Source organism: Rutilus rutilus (assembly GCF_951802725.1).
Source record: "Rutilus rutilus genome assembly, chromosome: 9".
Lineage (NCBI taxonomy): Eukaryota > Metazoa > Chordata > Actinopteri > Cypriniformes > Leuciscidae > Rutilus > Rutilus rutilus.
In genome coordinates, this window is record NC_140223.1 from 8,336,700 (window position 1) to 8,355,518 (window position 18,819).

Sequence of the window (18,819 nt, forward strand, 5' to 3'; positions counted from 1 at the left end):
CTTCCAGGAACAAACACGTCACAATATTCCTCATTTAAATAATAAATATGGCTTCACGTCCATCAGGTCACATGATATACTATGATTCCCAAACGCGTGTGTTTTCTGTCCCTGCAGGGTAACAAAGTGGCTCCATGTCGATTTGATTGGCACCAGACAGGAAGTCATGTGACCATGTCTATCTATGCAAAGAACTCGAATCCTGAGCTTTGTTCTGTGGAAGCGAACAGCGTCTCGGTGAGGGAGTTCGACTGTTTAAAGTGATATGTGTTTTTCCCATTGTCCAGTGTGTTGATGTTATTTATTTATGGTCTGTACTTTTGTTGTCTGATGAATGATTTTTTCTGCAGCTGAAAATGCGTCTGATCTTTGATGGAGAAAAAGAGTTTGAGCTGAAGATGAGCCTGTGGGGGGTGAGTTTCAGTGACCATCCATTATCTGTCCTTAAAACACATTTAGTGTCGTTGAGATAACATTATTGATGTATTCATATTTTTAACTAGCTTTTATTATTTATATTTTGAATTTACATTTCAGTTAATTTTGTTAATTTTGCTGTATGTTTATGTTAGTTGTTGATTTTTTTTTTATTAGTTTACTTTTTATTTCAGTTTTAGTTTGATATTTTAGTACTTCAAGTTAAACTAAAATCTTGTCTTGGTCGGTATGTATTTTCAATAATGTTAAAGTAGTGTAATATTTATGAATTTGATTAAGTATTTGTCCATTTCGCTTGCAGAGACTCCGCCCACAAGCTCTTCTGATTGATTTTGCCGTGTTGAATCTTATCATATTGGGTCTGATTTCACAATGAATTAAAGTTTAGAAATAAGTTCTATTTGCAATTTTTGTAATTTTACATGTGTATGTAAGAAAAGTTTTACAAATAATTATCTCAAATGTCACAATTTATGCAAGATGCATAAATGCATATGCATTGATTTTACAACTTACAATGTAAGTCAATATAAATGTTCAACTATGACATTGTACAGTACACTTCATAAAAAATAACACTGTAAAACCTGTAAAATATGTCGGTAGTGATTGCCTATTGGTTCTAGATCAGGGTTGCTGACAGTAACATTTCAGTCAACCCTAACTGAATAAGATTGTGAACTAAATTAAACAAATTAATGCCATCTCTGCAAATCTCTCTGGATGAAAGAAATCTGCTTAATATTGACGATCAGATCTGCATGTCAGGTCCTTATAGTTGCTGTGTTTGATCAAACATTGACATGTTAACTAACTGTTTTGCCGACATGTTGTAGTCGTGCATCAATAGCATGTTTTGAAAAGCAGATTTAAAGGAAGTCTGTCTCTCCGACGACCGGCTTTAGCGTCCCGGCGGCTGCGTTGACGGTGAAGGCAGAGATGCTGATTTGGCGTTCGACCTCGTCCCAGGCCTTCTGCGGGTTCACCGCGTTCTCTATGTCGAACAAAGCGTCATAAATCCCTGGGAAAGACTCGCCTGCGTATTTATTGTGACTGCTGGGTGCAAAAATGACATGCCTGGAAGAAACGAAAGAGAAAAAGACAAACATGTTGTTTGTGCATGTAACAAAAAACATGTAATCAGACACAGGTAATACTTAAACTGATCCACAAAACACTGTTGAGTGTTATTACCTTCTTAATGGAAGTACAGGTTATGCTTAATTTGGCATTTGACAGTGCATTGTGGGTAGGAGCGAACTATACCATAAAAAAACATTCTTTAGGGCTCTAATACAACAAAACGTGTGATTGTTTCTGTTTTTAGACTTAAACCACTAATCCTAAGTGTTAAATGTGAGTTATGAACTTCACAATGTAATGATAGATTGTGCATTACCTGTAAAATGGTCTTCCAGGCAAACCCAACGGATCAATGAAAGCTCTCTCTAAATACATCAGCTGATCATTAACCATCCGCACATCCAGGGCACTGAGAGACAGATAAAGATAAGGTAACAGTTGTAATGTGTCATGAGATGTGACACAGGAACACGTCATCATATAACAGGCCATGAGACTCTATAACAGCACTGTGACACAACACCTAACCTGTGCGTAAACTCAAATCTAGCGTTTTAGTGCTGAAGACTGTGCTGTTGTTTTGTCATTCATACTTAGAAGTGTCGAGCTGATCAAGACGCTGATGAAAGTCTCGCGCTGCGACTGTGAAGTTCTCGACCGCTGAGAAGAGAGAGTCTAGAAACACATGATAAAGAAAGAGGTTGACTGTCAGGAAGAAAGATAAATCAAGAGCTTTGCATTTGACATGGAAATAACTGCATGTGGAGAGATGGGATGCATCCAAATTCTTATACTCATATCTATGGCACACTTTTTTAAACGTACTACACTCTTAAAACATAAAGGTTATAAAAGGGTGTTTTTGCAGCGATGGCAAAGAAGAACCAGTTTTGGTTCTTCAAAGAAACTTTCAGTGATCAGTTCTTTAAGGGGACCTATTATGTTCTTTTTCAAAGCCTTTGTTTTGTGTCTGGCTCTACTAGAACAGTAGCCTAGAAATCTAGACGCACCCTAGCGGCAGCAAAATGTATTTTGCAGCCAGGGTAGTCTAGCAACTGTCCGTTGACTTTCGAGCTGGAAAAACCTAAATTAGGTCAGGCCAATCACATCGTGTATAGAGTAGGCGGGGCGGGCTTAACATAATGACGACAGAGTTGTGACGGTTCCGTGTGAATTCCCTGCTACTTGAAAACAAAGAATGGCTGCTGCTGCTGGCGAACAGTTTTTCGAATCGGCTTTGGCCGCGACTCTGGAGGACTTGGAGTTAAGCTTTAACTTAACTTCTACTAGAACAGGGTTTCATACTTGAATGTTCAAAAACACATTATTTCCCCATATTCTCCATTGTTGCAGCTCCTCTCTTCCCAGTCTGTCAGTAACGCTCTGTTTAGTTCCTGTCTCTATGAAGCCCCTCCTTCTGAAAAGCACACTGTGCTCTGATTGGTCAGCTGGATCAGTGTGTTGAGATTGGTCAAGCACTTTTCGAAATGTCCCGCCCCTTACCATAACCGCCAATTTCAACACTACTAACTAACTCAATCAGGCCCCGCCCCTTTATTCTGCGTACTAATTATTTAAATGAAGAATATTGTGATATGCTCATTCCCAGAAGAAACGTCTCGGTTACGTATGTAACCCTCGTTCCCTGAGTAGGGAACGGAGACGTTACGTCGGATGACGACGAATGGGGTTTCGCTTAGAAATCCTATCATCTTCGAGTATTAAAACACGAGCCAATGGCAAGGAAATGCCATGGGTCTGCGGAATTTGCATAGCGTAACTCCGCCCCACCCTGGGGGTATAAAGGAAGTCGCGAGCAACATGCAGATATGTCTTCGCTGAGGAGCCGAGACTGAACTCAGGCGTTCCAGCGGTACAGCGGAAGTGGCAGGGAGACGTAACGTCTCCGTTCCCTACTCAGGGAACGAGGGTTACATACGTAACCGAGACGTTCCCTTTCGTTGTCACTCCGAGTTACGTCGGATGACGACGAATGGGGTTCCCGTATAATCACGCCACCTCTCGACTGTCTTCCAGTGCCCTGCGTAAGTCTGAGCTCCCTGTCGTGAGACTGGCACGGACGAAGGACTCCTACTTAACACAGGAATACCAAGGTACACTGGGAAGCATATCTCAGTGGAAATATGCAATCATGCCCAACCCGAAGGGGGGGACTTGGAAAACACATATGACCCCGAAGGGCTGCATACGGAGTCACTGGGGTGTCCAGCCGCAGGTGGAATATTTCAACCCCAGGGGTGGCAAGGTGGCTTGCCAAGGGAAAGACACATGCTCAAGAGGCTTACAGTGGAATACACATGTGGGGGTCGCCCGGAGGGGGAACCATGCACATGGAGGCACCTAGCCAAGCGCGAAAGCTGCCGGTGGCATAACTCTGGCATTGACGTCAACAGTGCTGGAGGAGACTCAGGGCTTATGAGGCTTTAACTTAACTTCTACTAGAACAGGGTTTCATGCTTGAATGTTCAAAAACACATTATTTTCCCATATTCTCTATAGTTGCAGCTCCTCTCTTCCCAGTCTGTCAGTAACGCTCTGTTTAGTTCCTGTCTCTTTGAAGCCCCTCCTTCTGAAAAGCACACTGTGCTCTGATTGGTCGGCTGGATTAGTGTGTTGTGATTGTTGAAACGCTTAAAGTGTGTTTGGGAAATGTCCCTCCCCTTACCATAACCGCCAGTTTCAACACACTACTAACTAACTCAATCAGGCCCCGCCCCTTTATTCTGCATACTAATTATTTAAATGAGGAATATTTTGTGACGTGTTCGTTCCCAGAAGAAACTCAAGACTACAATGGAGGCGTTTCAGGGAGTTCAGAAACACTGACACTGATATAGAGAAGAACTCAAACATGCTCAAACAGCAACATTACACACTAAAGAAAGATGAACATGGGGAAAAAAAGCATAATAGGTCCTCTTTAAAAGAACCATTTATTCTGAGTGTGAATAACATTTTAATCATCTGAAACATTTTCCACTATAAAGAATCTTTTGTGTAATGGAAAGATTACATGGATGTTAAAGGTGCTTTATGGAGCACCATTTTTTTTCAGAAGCCGTGTTTCCACCGCAGGAACTTTCCCCGGGAACTAGAGACTTTGGGTGGTACTCTCTGTGTTTCGACTGCAGGAACAAGGATCTATTTAAAGTTCTGGGTAAATATTTCCCCCTCAGAAAGTCCCTGCTGGCGAGGTAGTACTTTTTCAAAGTTCATGAACTTTAGGGGCGGGACTTGGGCGCTGAACATGCTTATCGGTTGAGTTCATGCCGCATTTTGATTGGTTGACTCCACACACCATTTTATTTAAACCACCATTTTTAAAAGTCTGTTGTGGTGTGTGCAGTAACAGCTGTTTGCTATTCGAATCAACAATTGAGTTTTAAAAATACCGATGGACCGACAACGAGGTTCAGGCTTTATTAGTCTTAAATTCAGAGGATGAAATCCAGCGGGAGCTGGAAAGTCGTGCGCAGTCCTATGTCACCAAACTAATTTGCCTAATCTTCACAGTACTTTAGACCGCGGTGGAAACGCAGACAGCAACAGGTCCGGGGAAAAAAGTTCCTGGGACAAATTGTTCTGGGTAATTTCGGTGGAAACGCGGCTAGAGTGCATGATTTGAACATACTAATCTTGCATATTAAATGATGGATAGTTTGCGTACCGAATGAGATGCCGAACTGCTGCATGGCGGCAGGATGCTTCAGTGCTAGCTGGTGAATGCTGTTAGCGTATTTGCTGAGAGACGAGGCGTATTCTGTACAGTCCAGAGGTAAGATCAGAGAATCAGCCAAACTGAAGATCAGTCCACCTCGAACACGGGCCACCGCCTCCAGCCTGCGGAAACTCGGGTCGTAGAAGCGCTCCACGATCTCATAGGTCTCGTACACGCTGTGGTAAACCGGGTAACTGCTGTAGCGCTCAGTTTTCTGGGGGAAATGGTGGTACAAAACAATTGAAATGCTGCAAATTTAAAATCTATTTGCGTAGATGTAAACACTGACAGGACTTAAATAAATACAGTACTGCACACAAACACACTCACTCGGTTTTTGGTGTATCTCGCCCTTCCAGACGCAATCCCTAATCTGATGAAATACGCTTCAAAATCACTACCAGAGCCCAGTTTACTGATCCTGCAGGGAGAACACACACATTTGAGATGCATGTCATGAATCTATAATCAGTCAGATGGTATTATAGATGATTATGATCATCATGTTCCCGAAGCTGCACGTCAGTACCATGGTGCATCTCTGTCTGTGGAGTTGTCTCGTTTGTGCCAGCTCTCGTACAGACTCATGCCCTCCTCTCCTTCCTCTGGACTCAAAACCTTCAGAAACATCACTAATTTACACTTCACATATTAACATCACTTGCTTTTAAATAGTTGTTTTACTGTGTTGATAGTAAAACAGAATGATTGAACAACTGATAGATAGACAGTAAAACAGACAGAAAGAGATTGATATTAATGAACTTTTCAAAACTGAATCTCACCTTCTTGGTGATGTCATAAACAAGAGTGTGTAGGGAGGGGGTGCAGTCGACCCTCAGTGTGTACATACCTGCACACACACCACACACACACTCCATTATGAGTGTGTCTCTGATAGACAGACAGTAAATGCAGTGTTGATCTCATCTTGTTCAAATACTGTGTGTGTGTGTGTGTGTGTGTGTGTGTGTGTGTGTTTATGTGTGTGTGTGTGTGTGTGTGTGTGTAACTAACCCTCGATAGCAGAGTCTGCGTTGATGTAGGCCACGGCTCGCTCCTGCAGGACTCTGGCTTTATCCTGCAAACACACAGAAGAACATGCAGCTTTCAGCAAACTGAGATACAGAGAGAGTAGATTCATGCAGTCGTTTCATTCATTCATTCAGTGGTTCATTCATCTTATCTGTCATTTGTTCAATGATTCTGTAGTTCATTCATTCGTTGGTATCTATGCATTTATTATTTATTCATTCATGCATTTTTAGTTAATTAATGCATTTTTTCATTCATTCATTTCTGCAATTCTTTCATAAATTCAATGATTCATTCCGGCATTTTCTCATTAAACCAATCAATCAAATCAATCATACATTTTTCATCATTAGTTAAATTTTCTATGCATTCAATCAATCAAAATACATTAATTATGTATTTAGTCACTCATTTGTTCCTTCTTTCATTCATTTGCTCGTACCTCTGCCCATTCTGTGGATCCCAGCAGACCAAACTCTTCTGCATCCCAACTGGCAAAGATCAGCGTTCTCCTCGGCCTCCAACCTGACACACACAGAGACACAAACACATGGTCATTACCAAAGAAACTGAGAACACAATAAATATCCTGTTTAAACGGGCATTAAACTAGACGGTGAGATGACACACACCTCTTTTCATGAGTTTTCCAGCCGCTCTGACGTTCTCGTGCACCACAGCGGCTCCTGACACGGGATCAATCCCTCCGAAAACCCAAGCGTCACGATGGCCACCCAGAATCACGTACCTGTCTGAACACACACAACCAAACTCAACTAGACAGTATAAAATAAAGCTACGCAAACTCTCAAACAGAGTAACCCCCAAAATAAACCAGATAATGTAATGTCACCTGGCTCCACGGCTCCTCGGATCCAGCCAATCACGTTGTAGATACGGGTCACCTGATTGTTGGTGTGGATGTTCATACGTACTTTACTAAAATATCACAAAGACAAAACTATGCTTTATTCAATAGCTTCAGTATTTTACATGACACTGAATGTGTTCCTGTACTCTTTCCCAGGTAAAGGCCTGTTCACACCAATGACGACAACTAACGATAACGACTAGAGCTGCATGATATATCGTTTTAGCATCGATATCACAGATAGTCACACTGCAGGATGTGCGATGTCAAGTATAGGGATTGTAAAGACCAGGAACCACGGTTCAGTTTAATAGTTTAACCATCATAGAGCTAAAGTTCATCATTTGCATGTGTTTTAGGTGCTGTCAGTTTAAACATTCAAGCGATTTTAAACCATTCTAGCGCTAGAAAATGTGAAAGAAAACTCAATTTGGAATTTTTTTCTCTATTCAAGTCATTTCATGAAATGTTTTATATGGTTCTTGCAGAAGCTCAAACGTGATGCGTAACACGAGATTGAATCTCATTGGTTGTCACACATCAAGCGAACATGCTTGAGCTTCTGTTTACCACAACTGATGTGCGAGTTGATGAATGTTTATATGAATAAAATACTAAATTCAATCTGTTGATCATATAAAGTTAGTCTCTTCAAAAAATTTGGACTAAACTGCTCAATTCCTGTGGATTAGTTTTACGATCTCTTTATGAACTTTTTGGAAGCATCAATGAAAATCAAAGCATCAAAAAAATCCACAAAATGCATAAATAGAAATGCATGCTTCATTATGCTATTTATAGCCTGCTGACTCTCTCTCTCTCTCTGTGTGTGTGTGTGTGTGTGTGTGTGTGTGTGTGAGAGTGTGTGAAATGGGCTCGCCAAACACAAAGCCATTGTGTAAACTGGCGGACCTCCAGAATTCACTACTGAAAAACAACAGAGCCACAGAAGTGTGTGTGAATCTTTCTGTGTGTGTGTGTTGTGAGAAGCAAACGTGTGGCCTCTGCCCCTTCATGAGATCGCCGAGCGCACAAACCTCTCTGTACTGCTGACATCATGCATTCAAATCAGTTAACGATTACCAGGGGTGTGTGAATATGTGTGTGTAAGCTGATTAAGATTGTGTAAAGTTTAAGTCTCACTTCAGAACAGCAGGATCAGAGGTTGTGGGGTTAAAAGTCGGGGATTTAATGGTTGAGGTTTTGACTTTGGTTCAGAATAGTAACTGTCTGACTGACTGAACATAATCACAGTTTACTTCTTTAATTAAAAAACTTTTTACGATGCAAACAAGTCATTCCCTACATTATTTTCATAAAGCAAGACACCACAGGTGAAATGATTTGAACTAATATATATCAGCGCTGTCCATTAATCACAGTATATTAAGACTTGTATTTCTGAAATGTTATGCTTAAATATGGAAATGGGCATTATGTAATTAAATATGCACTACTTTAATACATTTTCAGCACAGAAATCTGAACACCTGATAAAACCTGGTTCATATTAGAGTTTCATTGTGGATTTACAGGAAGGAGAGTCTCGTACTTCTGCTTAAATCCGTCCATGAATCCCGGTCCAAGTCGATACGAGATGTTAAGTGAACCCTTCCAGTTATCCGGAGGAAGAGGCCCGCCCATATGCCTACAGGAAGTGACATCATATAATTACTCGTTTCAGGTGAGGTAAAGAAACAAAATGTAAATGATATTGCAAATTTAAATTAAATGAAACAAGAATGTGATCAGCTTTAAAAAGTTAAAAACTGTTTCCCCTATTTATTATGACTATTGTGATGTTTTTAAAAATAAATAAAATAGTAAACTGTATATCAAACTAATCATAATTCTAACATTTGACCACTTGAACAAAATGTACTCATTACACACAAAAGTTTGTGTCGAAACCAGTGGAAAATTCTGAGATGCTGACTAGACAATATCAAAAATATAACAGTCTAGAATAGTCTCATGACATATTGAGTCATCAACTGAACTTCTAACCTTTAATGATTTGAGATGTAAGTTGCTTCTATCAAGTAACAGAAGGGTTTGTCTATGAAGAACCAATCAAATTGTAGGGAAATTATGTAAAGTATCATGTCATTTTCGGCCATGCTCCTATTCTATAAAAACTGTTGAATTATTTCTGCTGGTGGGATTCTCTCTGAGATCCTCCGGCCGTGATTAAAGCATATTCAAAGGCATTGTCTGGAGTCTGTCTAGTTAATGCTGCGCAGCAAGTGTGTTAGGGAAGCTTACTAGACACTTTGATAGTGTTATAGGAAAAGGGACGAGACATAGTCCGACTCCTAGCTAGTTGTCGACTGTAGACGCAGAGCTAGAGTATAAAGATTATGGGTGTCGATTGGAGACACCCCAGATAAATGTATTATTATGCGTTGACTGTAGACGCTTGGGTGTCGACTGGAGACAGATAATTCGATAATTAACCCCAGATACAGGTGCGTAAGAAGAAAAATCTACCTGTTCTGTCCTTAGGGACGTTTATAGTGTTTTTGGGTGTGTTTTGTGTTTCTCTTTTTGGTCTCTTTTGTCTCTCTTACGTTCACTTTCACAGTCCGTCGCTGATTGGCTGTTTTGCCTGTCAATCATTTGTAATGCGTTAAGTGGGTGTGCCATGTGAGGCGGGACCCTCATCATCCTGATACTTTACACCTGGAGAAGCCCTACTTAAGGAACATGCTACTGCTAGCGAGACAGAGAGGCTTTTTGTTCTGGTTCTGCTTTGTTTTCTCTTTGCTTGATTTACTTTTGTTAAGTGTTTAGTGTGTCATGTTAATCGTGCCTTGTTTTTGATTGCCCCAAAAACTTCTTATTTGTGAGCTCTGAAAGATTTAAACAGCTCTTCAAAGCTGTGTTAAGCGGGAAGGAGGAGAGGAGATAGATAAGGCCGTCACGTGACATACATTTACACAGTTAATTGGATTTTTGTCTATATACACTAGGTTAGGGATTTGAATTTGTACCCTCTGTATTTTGGTTTTGTTAGTTAGAGTAGTTTAGTTACGACGTCACGGACATTGAAGACATTTTCTTTGATCTTTCTTTTTTTTAGTTTAGGATTAGAAATAAATGGTTTAGTTAGTTCCTTTTTGATTATGTTATTTTTGTTTGTTTGGCACAATCCTGTTTTCCCCTTTGTTCCCTCCATTTTGCTTTGTTCATGTGTAAAATATGAATTACTTTACCTTTTATTAAATTAAGTTTACTTGATTTCCTGTGTACTATTTTATTGTATTTACTTGGTTTTTTTTTATTTATTTTTTACTTGTGTCTCTCATGTTTCTCATTTCATTCAGTGCTCGATGGTGATGGGTGTCTGAACTGGCTTTATGTTCCGCTTCTAAAAATTCCTAGACAGTTGTGAGCCAAAGAAGGGTCGTAACACAACTACACTATCAAATGATAATAATAATAATAATTATTATTATTGTTAAATATTATTATTATTATTATTATTATTGTTAAATATTATTATTATTATTATTACAATTATTAAAAAATATATATTTAAATTATGTAAAATGATATTTTAATATCATATTATTCAATCAATAAAACAAGCATGTGATCAGCATAGTACTATTGCACTCTTAAATGAAAAAGAGTATTTTAAATAATAATAAAAAATCAAGTTGTTTTTAGCAGTGTCCGACTCACTGCAGCAGGAGAACTGCATCATCATATCCAATGGGATGCACTGGAATCCCGGGAAGCCCCACTGCGTCCTCCATGCTGGACCGGTAGGTGTATTCTACAAGACATTTAATAACTACATTAGTTTGTTAATGTTAACTAATGAACCTTATTGTAAAGTGTTCACTTTTTTAAATTCATGTGCCTCATAATTATTAATCAAAATATCTTCCCCTCCCTCTTGCAGCAACATCTCTTCTCTGATGTGTTTTTACTGGCATGAGGGCGGGGCAACCTGTCACTCAAATGAGATCGACCAATAGCAAACCACAACCATCCAATCAATTTCCCACAGACAAAATCAAGCCCCGCCTTCATTTGTTCTTGTTCAAGAAGCGGTTTCACCCGGATATTTGTGTTTCATGAGTCTGTAATGACCAGGAGAGTCTCTTTCGCACCTTTGGCAGGGTATCCAGGTGTGAGAGGGTCTCCCGCCCCGTTCAGGTTCAGGACGTTCCCTCTCTGAGCGCCTCCTCCTGGCAGGTTCCAGCCTTTGGGATACGGCTCAACACCCTCCGCACAGTAATCCGCAGGGTCCGAGAACAGCACGATCCCTTTAGCTCCTGCTAACATCGCGTTCTTCACCTGCAAACACACACACACACACACACACACACACACTGAGGATTAGCTGTCCTTCAAAGCCCATAGGGTTTTCTTTCTTATGTGAAGATTAAATAACTCGTTAAACATCACATCCAAACTACTTTTAAACGCTACCTTGTTCCCACGGAAGATTTTTCCATATCTAGCGATGACGATTTTTCCCGTACAGTTTATTCCCAACTCTCTCTCCAGCTTAAAGAAATCCTCCGTCCGTCCGTAGTTAACATACACCAGTTCATCCTACAATTCACAAACATCAGGTTACAGCTGGAGTGTGTGTGTGTGTGTGTGTGTGTGTGTGTGTGTGTGTGTGTGTGTGTGTGTGTGTGTGTGTGTGTGTGTGTGTGTGTGTGTGTGTGTGTGTGTGTGTGTGTGTGTGTGTGTGCAAATTAATTTTACTTCCTTAAACTTACAGTAAACTACCGTTACACTTTTCTTTAATGTTATGCTCACCAAGCCTGCATTTTTTTGCTCAGAAATACAGTAATAACAGGTATATTGTGAAATATTATTAAAAGTTACAATAACTGTTTTCTGTTTGAATATATTGTAAAATGTAATTTATTCCTGTGATCGAAGCTGGATTTCCAGCATCATTACTCCAGTCTTCAGTGTCACATGATCCTTCAGAAATCAGTCTAATATGATTTGATGCTCAAGAAACATTTCTGATTATTATCAAGGATGAAAACTGCACAGTTTTGAATAGCAGTATAAGTTTCATAAGTTTCGAATGATGAAACATTATGAGAACAACCCTTTTATTCCATTTTGAATTAGATGCAATGATTAATCAAGCACAGATCATGCACTGAGACAATAAACAGGGTCAGTTTTGATTTCATGTTGATTTTACATTTGGCTTTGGTACGTGTGCATCACCTCTGGTTGACCTTTTGCAGAGAAAGCACTATAAGGAGGAACGATATCGGTAACATCTTCATAACCTTCAGGGATCGGCTCAGCCAGAGAGGTGTTAAAGATCTGAGAGAGAGAGAGAGAGAGAGAGAGAGAGAGAGAGAGAGAGAGAATATTATACACTGTAATCACTATAAAGCATCATGGACTTTCATCTGTCACGAGCTGGAGCCGCTACTCGCAGCCTCACTCGTGACGAGATAAAGGCCTTAAAAACACACTTGCTGATGTCATGAGAGAAAGAACAGAACATGTTCAGTATTGAGTCCTCTTCATTTTTCACTGTTCAAGATTCTAGATTTATATATTCTATGGGTTATTAAATAGTTTTTGAAGTCACATTATAAGTTCTTCAGATCCTCGTTCTGGTGTCTGAGTTTTTAAAGCACATAAAGTGCATGGATGTCTTTCTAAAGAGCTAGAGAATATAAATGTCTTTCTTTGAAGAACTTTCTCCAATGACATCATCAGGCCTGTTTCGTTCTAAAAATTCTGTTTAAAAGATAATTTTTTAAAAGATCGAATTTTGGACTAAATAGAACGCAACAGTCGGGTTCCAGAAAGTAAAAACTCCATTATTTTCTCCATAAGGGAATTGATTTTGAACGTTAAATTATAAATATTTAAAGACTGAGCAATGAGGTGGTTAATCGATGGTATTTGCTTCTGCTGAAGCCATTAGCCTGCATTATTTCAGCTTAGTTTTAAAATATTTGTGTTTAACAGTGGAATTCGCAGAGAAACTACATTAGAGAAACTACATTACCCATGATGCAGTACAGAAGATTACACCAATCAGAGTCGAAAAAAGCAACATGTGCCAAAATAGCTCTTTAGCTCCGCCCACTCACATGAAGCAGCGAATTACATTATCGAGTCGATCTCCCTACACTCAAAATATTGAAATGTTTGATATATATATGCATATTTTGCAATATATTGTTTTTATACATATTCTCAACATTTGTAAATGAGTAGTCTTATTGTAGTTCACTAAAGCCGCTACCTTTGTATTTTTGTCCGATCAATTTTCAAAAGCTTGTTTTGCTTCAAATCAAAGTTTGTAGTGTTGTGGTTCACCTCGTAGCTGATTGGTTTGGTTCATGGCTTATAAAACTTTAACAATAACTATTTTATAATCCCTATGGGAACGATTAATGAATAAAAATACTTCCTGGAACCAGCGCAGCTGAAAAAGTGGGCGGACACTAATGCAATTACAAATGTGTCTGTTCTGAAGAAGTGTGTGTGGATGCGAGGAAACTGTGAGGAAAACATTTAGCAATTTTATAATTGTGCAACATCAGTTGCAATATCTTGAAGGAAGAGAGTCATCACTATCACTAATAACTTCAGGTTCTCTCAAAAGAAGCCTTGTTTGTGTGTGTTTGGGTTCTGGTTGTCAGTAAGTACCTCATTGCCCAGGTGGTCCACTATTGAGATGTAGTTGGGTCTAGTTTTATTTGGGTATGACAGCAACACGTCGTAGGGAACCAGCTCTACCGAGTCCAACCCAAACTCCGTCCACTCGGCTCCAATCTGCTCCGCCAGATCCAGATTCTGCTGCGTTCCTGCCAGGTGTGGAAGCCTGGTGAACTTCCTATGACAAACATGAGACAAACATAATCTAGACTAGGCTAGCAAAACATCCATCATTCACATTACAACATTAATATTCATTCCACATAAAACATTCTTCCCTAAACTAAATAACAAACACTTTTATTAAATAAACAAAATAAAAAGATAAACACTTTTAGTTCATAAATTACCTAAAAAGGATGCAACTCCTATATTTATATTACATATAACATACCTTACTGTATGTTTTAGATGCACTTAATATCATTCAATAATATCAGGACTAGTTTATTTGAAGGCACCTGAGATGGTGTTTAATATTCTCTGCTTCCATCTCATCCAGAAAGTCTCGCAGGAAGCTTTTCGATGTGTGTCCATGACTGACAGTAGTAGGTCGAGCAAACCAGCCTAAGATGATGAGAAACACACACCTGTTACACCAAACCGGGTCTGAGAAATATTAGCAATTCCTCTGTTTAATGTGCATAAGAGGAATTCATGATGAAGGTGTCTGTTCAAAATGAAACATCATAAATGCACTCGCTCTTAAAAATAAAGGTTCATAAAGGGGTTTTTAACAGAAATACTATAGAAGAACCAGTTTGAGTTCCCCAAAGAACCTTTCAGTGAACAGTTCTTCAAAGAAACGAGTGTAAGGAACATTTTAAGAATCTAAAGAATCTTTTGTACAATGGAAAGATTCCATTAATGTTAAAGATTCTTCATGGAACCACCAATTCCAATAAAGAACCTTTATTTTGTGTAACGTATCATTGAAAGCAACAATACACAAAGTGAGCAAAACATCCGGGGTTCACACAACATTTGTCGAATGGATTTTCATTACTTTTTTTCCATGCAGATTTGGTTTAGCACATTTATATAAGAATCTAACTCACAGAGAGCAATTTCTAGCTAATGCAATATTTAGAGGTGAACATAATTACACACACGAAAATGCATTCAGAAAATAAATATAGGCTACATCACTGATTTATATTTCCATGAGTTTCCCAGATCTTTAAAAGAAATGTTTAAATTCTCTGATATTTCATGGTTGTGGGACCCTTGAACATTTCTTCGAGACTGTGTTTATCTGTAAACATATTTATCCAAATAAAAGGCATTTAAACACCTGCATTTAAATAAAGATCTATGGGGTCTCAGTATAGTCACACCTGTCCTAAATCCAGACATTCAAGACCTGAGGAATGCAGCACAGGAGATCTGGACAGGTGAGACCAACAGGAATCAAACACCTCAATTTGATTTTGACCATAAGCAACGACAAATGAATAAACAGATGAGTTGCTATTTCTAACGAACCCTATTTGGTAACTTTGTGTCAATACTTTTTTTGTCTGTATGTTTTTATGCAAAATTATGCACAAAGGACAGTCTAAAACAACCTGTCTCGCAAGAGGCATTGCACATAATCAAAAATACTTATAAAGGTAGAAACTCACCAATAATAAAGCCAATCAAGAAGAAAGCTGTAATAACCGTTAACCGGCAGATCCAGCTGATTAATTTATCCTCAGATCCCATTTGACTAAGCGCCGCACTTAACTTGTTGAAAGCTGGAGAACTAGAACTGCGAGCAGGAGAGGAGAGGAGAGAAATGTAGGCGGGTCTTGGTTGGCTTATGTTTAAAAGTTCATTGCAGCGAATCGGTTCCTTTGAGTGAAAATGATTCACCAACTCGCTCGATTCATCCATGAAGTCCTCGCGCGACATTTCACGCATTCCTCTTCGCAGTGACAAATGTTTAAACATCGCCGCTGATAATAAACTACTTCAGCTAACCTAATTAGAAGGCTAAAACCTAGCTGGTTTGTTCTCCCAACCTGACTAGGTAAAAAAAGTCCCATCAAAATCAAACAACCCCGTCTGACCATTTGAAGTAGGCCTATGGGCAAGTGTGGCAAAGCCCCTCCAAAATATTCATCCAAACATATGCACTGAATTAATAATAAATTATAAATGTGTTCAACATTCTTCAACAAATGTAAAGTGAGCAGGATATTATAAAATGTAGCGCATCCGCATGGATTCGGCAGGCATGTAGGCTATTTATGATACTAAACGGGGCCTTCTCAGCTCTATAGCGCCCCCACAAATTTCCAATGCAAATCTGTGGTGAATAATGGAACTGCACCACGCTCTCATTATGACCGCCGCTAGCATAGCTAGCGAAAGCGGTCATATAGGGATTGTCAAAGTTTTTTTTGTTTTTTTTTCGTCATCTACTGAATTTTTCGTCAACGATACCAGGGACACCGAAACACCGGGGAACATGAAATTTGGTGGGCATGTAGCCCCACTAGACTTTTACGGAAAAATTTCGTTTGGTCCCCGGGGGCCACTCCCATAAAAGTGGGATAGTTATTTAGTTATAATATAGTTATACCCGGGGGTAGTTATTTAGGAAAAACTGCATTTTTCCTAAATAACTACCTGAACCGTGGCACCGAGGATGAAGAAATTTTTATGGTATGTTGCTCTTAAAGGGATACTCCACTTTTTTCGGAAATATGCTCATTTTACAACTCCCCCAGAGTTAAACAGTTGAGTTTTACCGTTTTAGAATCCATTCAGCCGAACTCCGGGTCTGACGGTACCACTTTTAGCATAGCTTAGCATAGATCATTGATTCAGACGAGTCCAGTAGCATTTCTTTCAAAATGACCAAAGAGTTTCAATATTTTTCCCATTTAAAACTTGACTCTTCTGTAGTTAAACCGTGTACTAAGATCGACGGAAAATGAAAAGTTGCGATTTTCTAAGCCTATATGGCTAGGAACTACTCTCATTCCGGCGTAATAATCAAGGAACTGTGCGGCCGTACCATGGGTGCAGCAGGCGTAGTGATATGACGCAGCGCCTAAAAATAGTCCCCAGCTCGGTAACTTCTTCCAACGTGACCGGGACTAAGTTTGTCTAACCTATTAGACCTATTTTCAGGCGCTGCGTCATATCATTACGCCTGCTGCACTCATGGAACAGCCGCACAGTTCCTTGATTATTACGCCGGAATGAGAGTAGTTCCTAGTCATATAGGCTTAGAAAATCGCAACTTTTCATTTTCCGTCGATCTTAGTACACGGTTTAACTACAGAAGAGTCAAGTTTTAAATAGGAAAAATATTGAAACTCTTTGGTCATTTTGAAAGAAATGCTACTGGACTCATCAGAATCAATGATCTATGCTAAGCTATGCTAAAAGTGGTACCGTCAGACCCGGAGTTCGGCTGAATGGATTCTAAAACGGTAAAACTCATCTGTTTAACTCTGGGGGAGTTGTAAAATGAGCATATTTCCGAAAAAAGTGGAGTATCCCTTTAAGGGCCCACATCAACCTAGCCCATAATAACTCATTTGTGATTTGACCCCCTCCCATAAAAAATGAAAATGCAATATTATTCTGCTTTAATCGCCCCTATCTTCAGTTGAGATGTTCAGAACTGCACCATATTTCATGTGTATGATTAACTTGACATCCTCTGGGGGTATGCTAAGTTTTGTAGAATTTCATCCATGGGGGGGTATAAAATAAATTCATTTATGTGCACATTTAGTGACTGTACACTCATCGGCCTGTAGATGGTGGTGTTGAGCGAAGGGTTGCTGGTTTAGGATGATACTGTCACACACACACACATGCAGGAATACAAACAAACGCAAGCATGCACACACACTGACATCCACACGCACAGACACACACCCATACACACACATACAAATCCACATGCACAGACACACACACACAAACACACACGCGCACACACATGTACGCACGCATACATACACACACACACACACACACACACACAGGCACACACACACACACACACACACACACACAGACACACACATACACAAACACACAAACATACACACATACACAGACAGACATGCACATATACTACTACTTTTTTAGGTATATACATAAACACGCAATACAGCCAAATTGCTCCACGTCATTTATTTTTGTGGAAAGCCAGTGCAGGCCTGAGCGGCGGTCATATTTTGTACCGCCATGCGGTACATCTCGTTTTTATACGTGACGTTACGTAAACCCAGGGATGGGCAGTATTTCAGATACATGTATTTAAAATACGTATTTGAAATACAAATGACCATTTTGTATTTTAAAGCCTTTGGAAAAAAATCAAATGTAATTTGTATTTAAAAATACATTTAAGATGAGTATTTTAGTATTTTCAAAATACATAAAATACTTTTTGCCAGTCAAGCTCTTTATCAGGGTACTGATTTTGTGCATCAACTAGTTCAGACATTCACTAGCTCAGAATGTCATGATCAATTCTACTTGTTGATTAAAGTTAAAATAGTGCATTATTCACTTCAGTTAACATGAAAGAATAAAAGAGCAGACAAGTGGCAAATTAGCGTTAGCCAATCAGTCTTGCCTGTTGATTTTTATCAACTAGCTTGTCAAATGTGTTTAAAGCATTACTGCATGTTACGCTGGGTGATGACACTACATATCATAGTGATGATATAGAGTTTGAATTGATGGAACTTTTTCTAAATCGTTTACATAGATGGGCCTATATTTGTGAGGTAAGCACATTTATCCGTGCAGCTTTTAGTGGGCAGGAATTGCTGGAGTGGAAAAAGAAGCACTGATGAATTTACATTTACCTGACGCTTTTATCCAAAGCGACTTACAATTGCTATATATGTCAGAGGTCGCACGCCTCTGGAGCAACTAGGGGTTAAGTGTCTTGCTCAGGGACACATTGGTGTCTCACAGTGGATTCGAACCCGGGTCTCTCACACCAAAGGCATGTGTCTTATCC

General features: G+C 39.4%; 1 protein-coding gene across 1 annotated transcript; it reads right to left on the reverse strand.

The window, feature by feature from the left end:
• Positions 1-292: 292 nt before the first annotated feature.
• Positions 293-15,601, reverse strand: naalad2 (N-acetylated alpha-linked acidic dipeptidase 2). Its single transcript, XM_084418613.1, has 19 exons — positions 15,461-15,601; positions 14,297-14,402; positions 13,827-14,013; positions 12,378-12,479; positions 11,610-11,735; positions 11,288-11,474; positions 10,854-10,947; positions 8,719-8,814; positions 7,149-7,234; positions 6,928-7,047; positions 6,738-6,820; positions 6,278-6,341; positions 6,046-6,113; positions 5,790-5,878; positions 5,591-5,681; positions 5,210-5,474; positions 2,115-2,196; positions 1,838-1,930; positions 293-1,515 (listed from the first exon to the last, which is right to left on the reverse strand). The coding sequence occupies exons 1-19, from the start codon at positions 15,540-15,542 to the stop codon at positions 1,308-1,310; spliced, it is 2,229 nt and encodes a 742-aa protein (XP_084274739.1). The 5' UTR covers positions 15,543-15,601; the 3' UTR covers positions 293-1,307.
• Between the last annotated feature and the right edge of the window lie 3,218 nt (positions 15,602-18,819).

Bases quoted from the DNA above. Each gene is read 5' to 3' on its own strand.
- naalad2 (XM_084418613.1), bottom strand. From the start codon at position 15,542: ATGGGATCTGAGGATAAATTAATCAGCTGGATCTGCCGGTTAACGGTT. The intron at 12,480-13,826 runs GTACTTACTGAC...TCTCTCTCTCAG, and splicing joins TGGACCACCTGGGCAATGAG to ATCTTTAACACCTCTCTGGC. The intron at 5,682-5,789 runs GTACTGACGTGC...TTCTCCCTGCAG, and splicing joins ACAGACAGAGATGCACCATG to GATCAGTAAACTGGGCTCTG.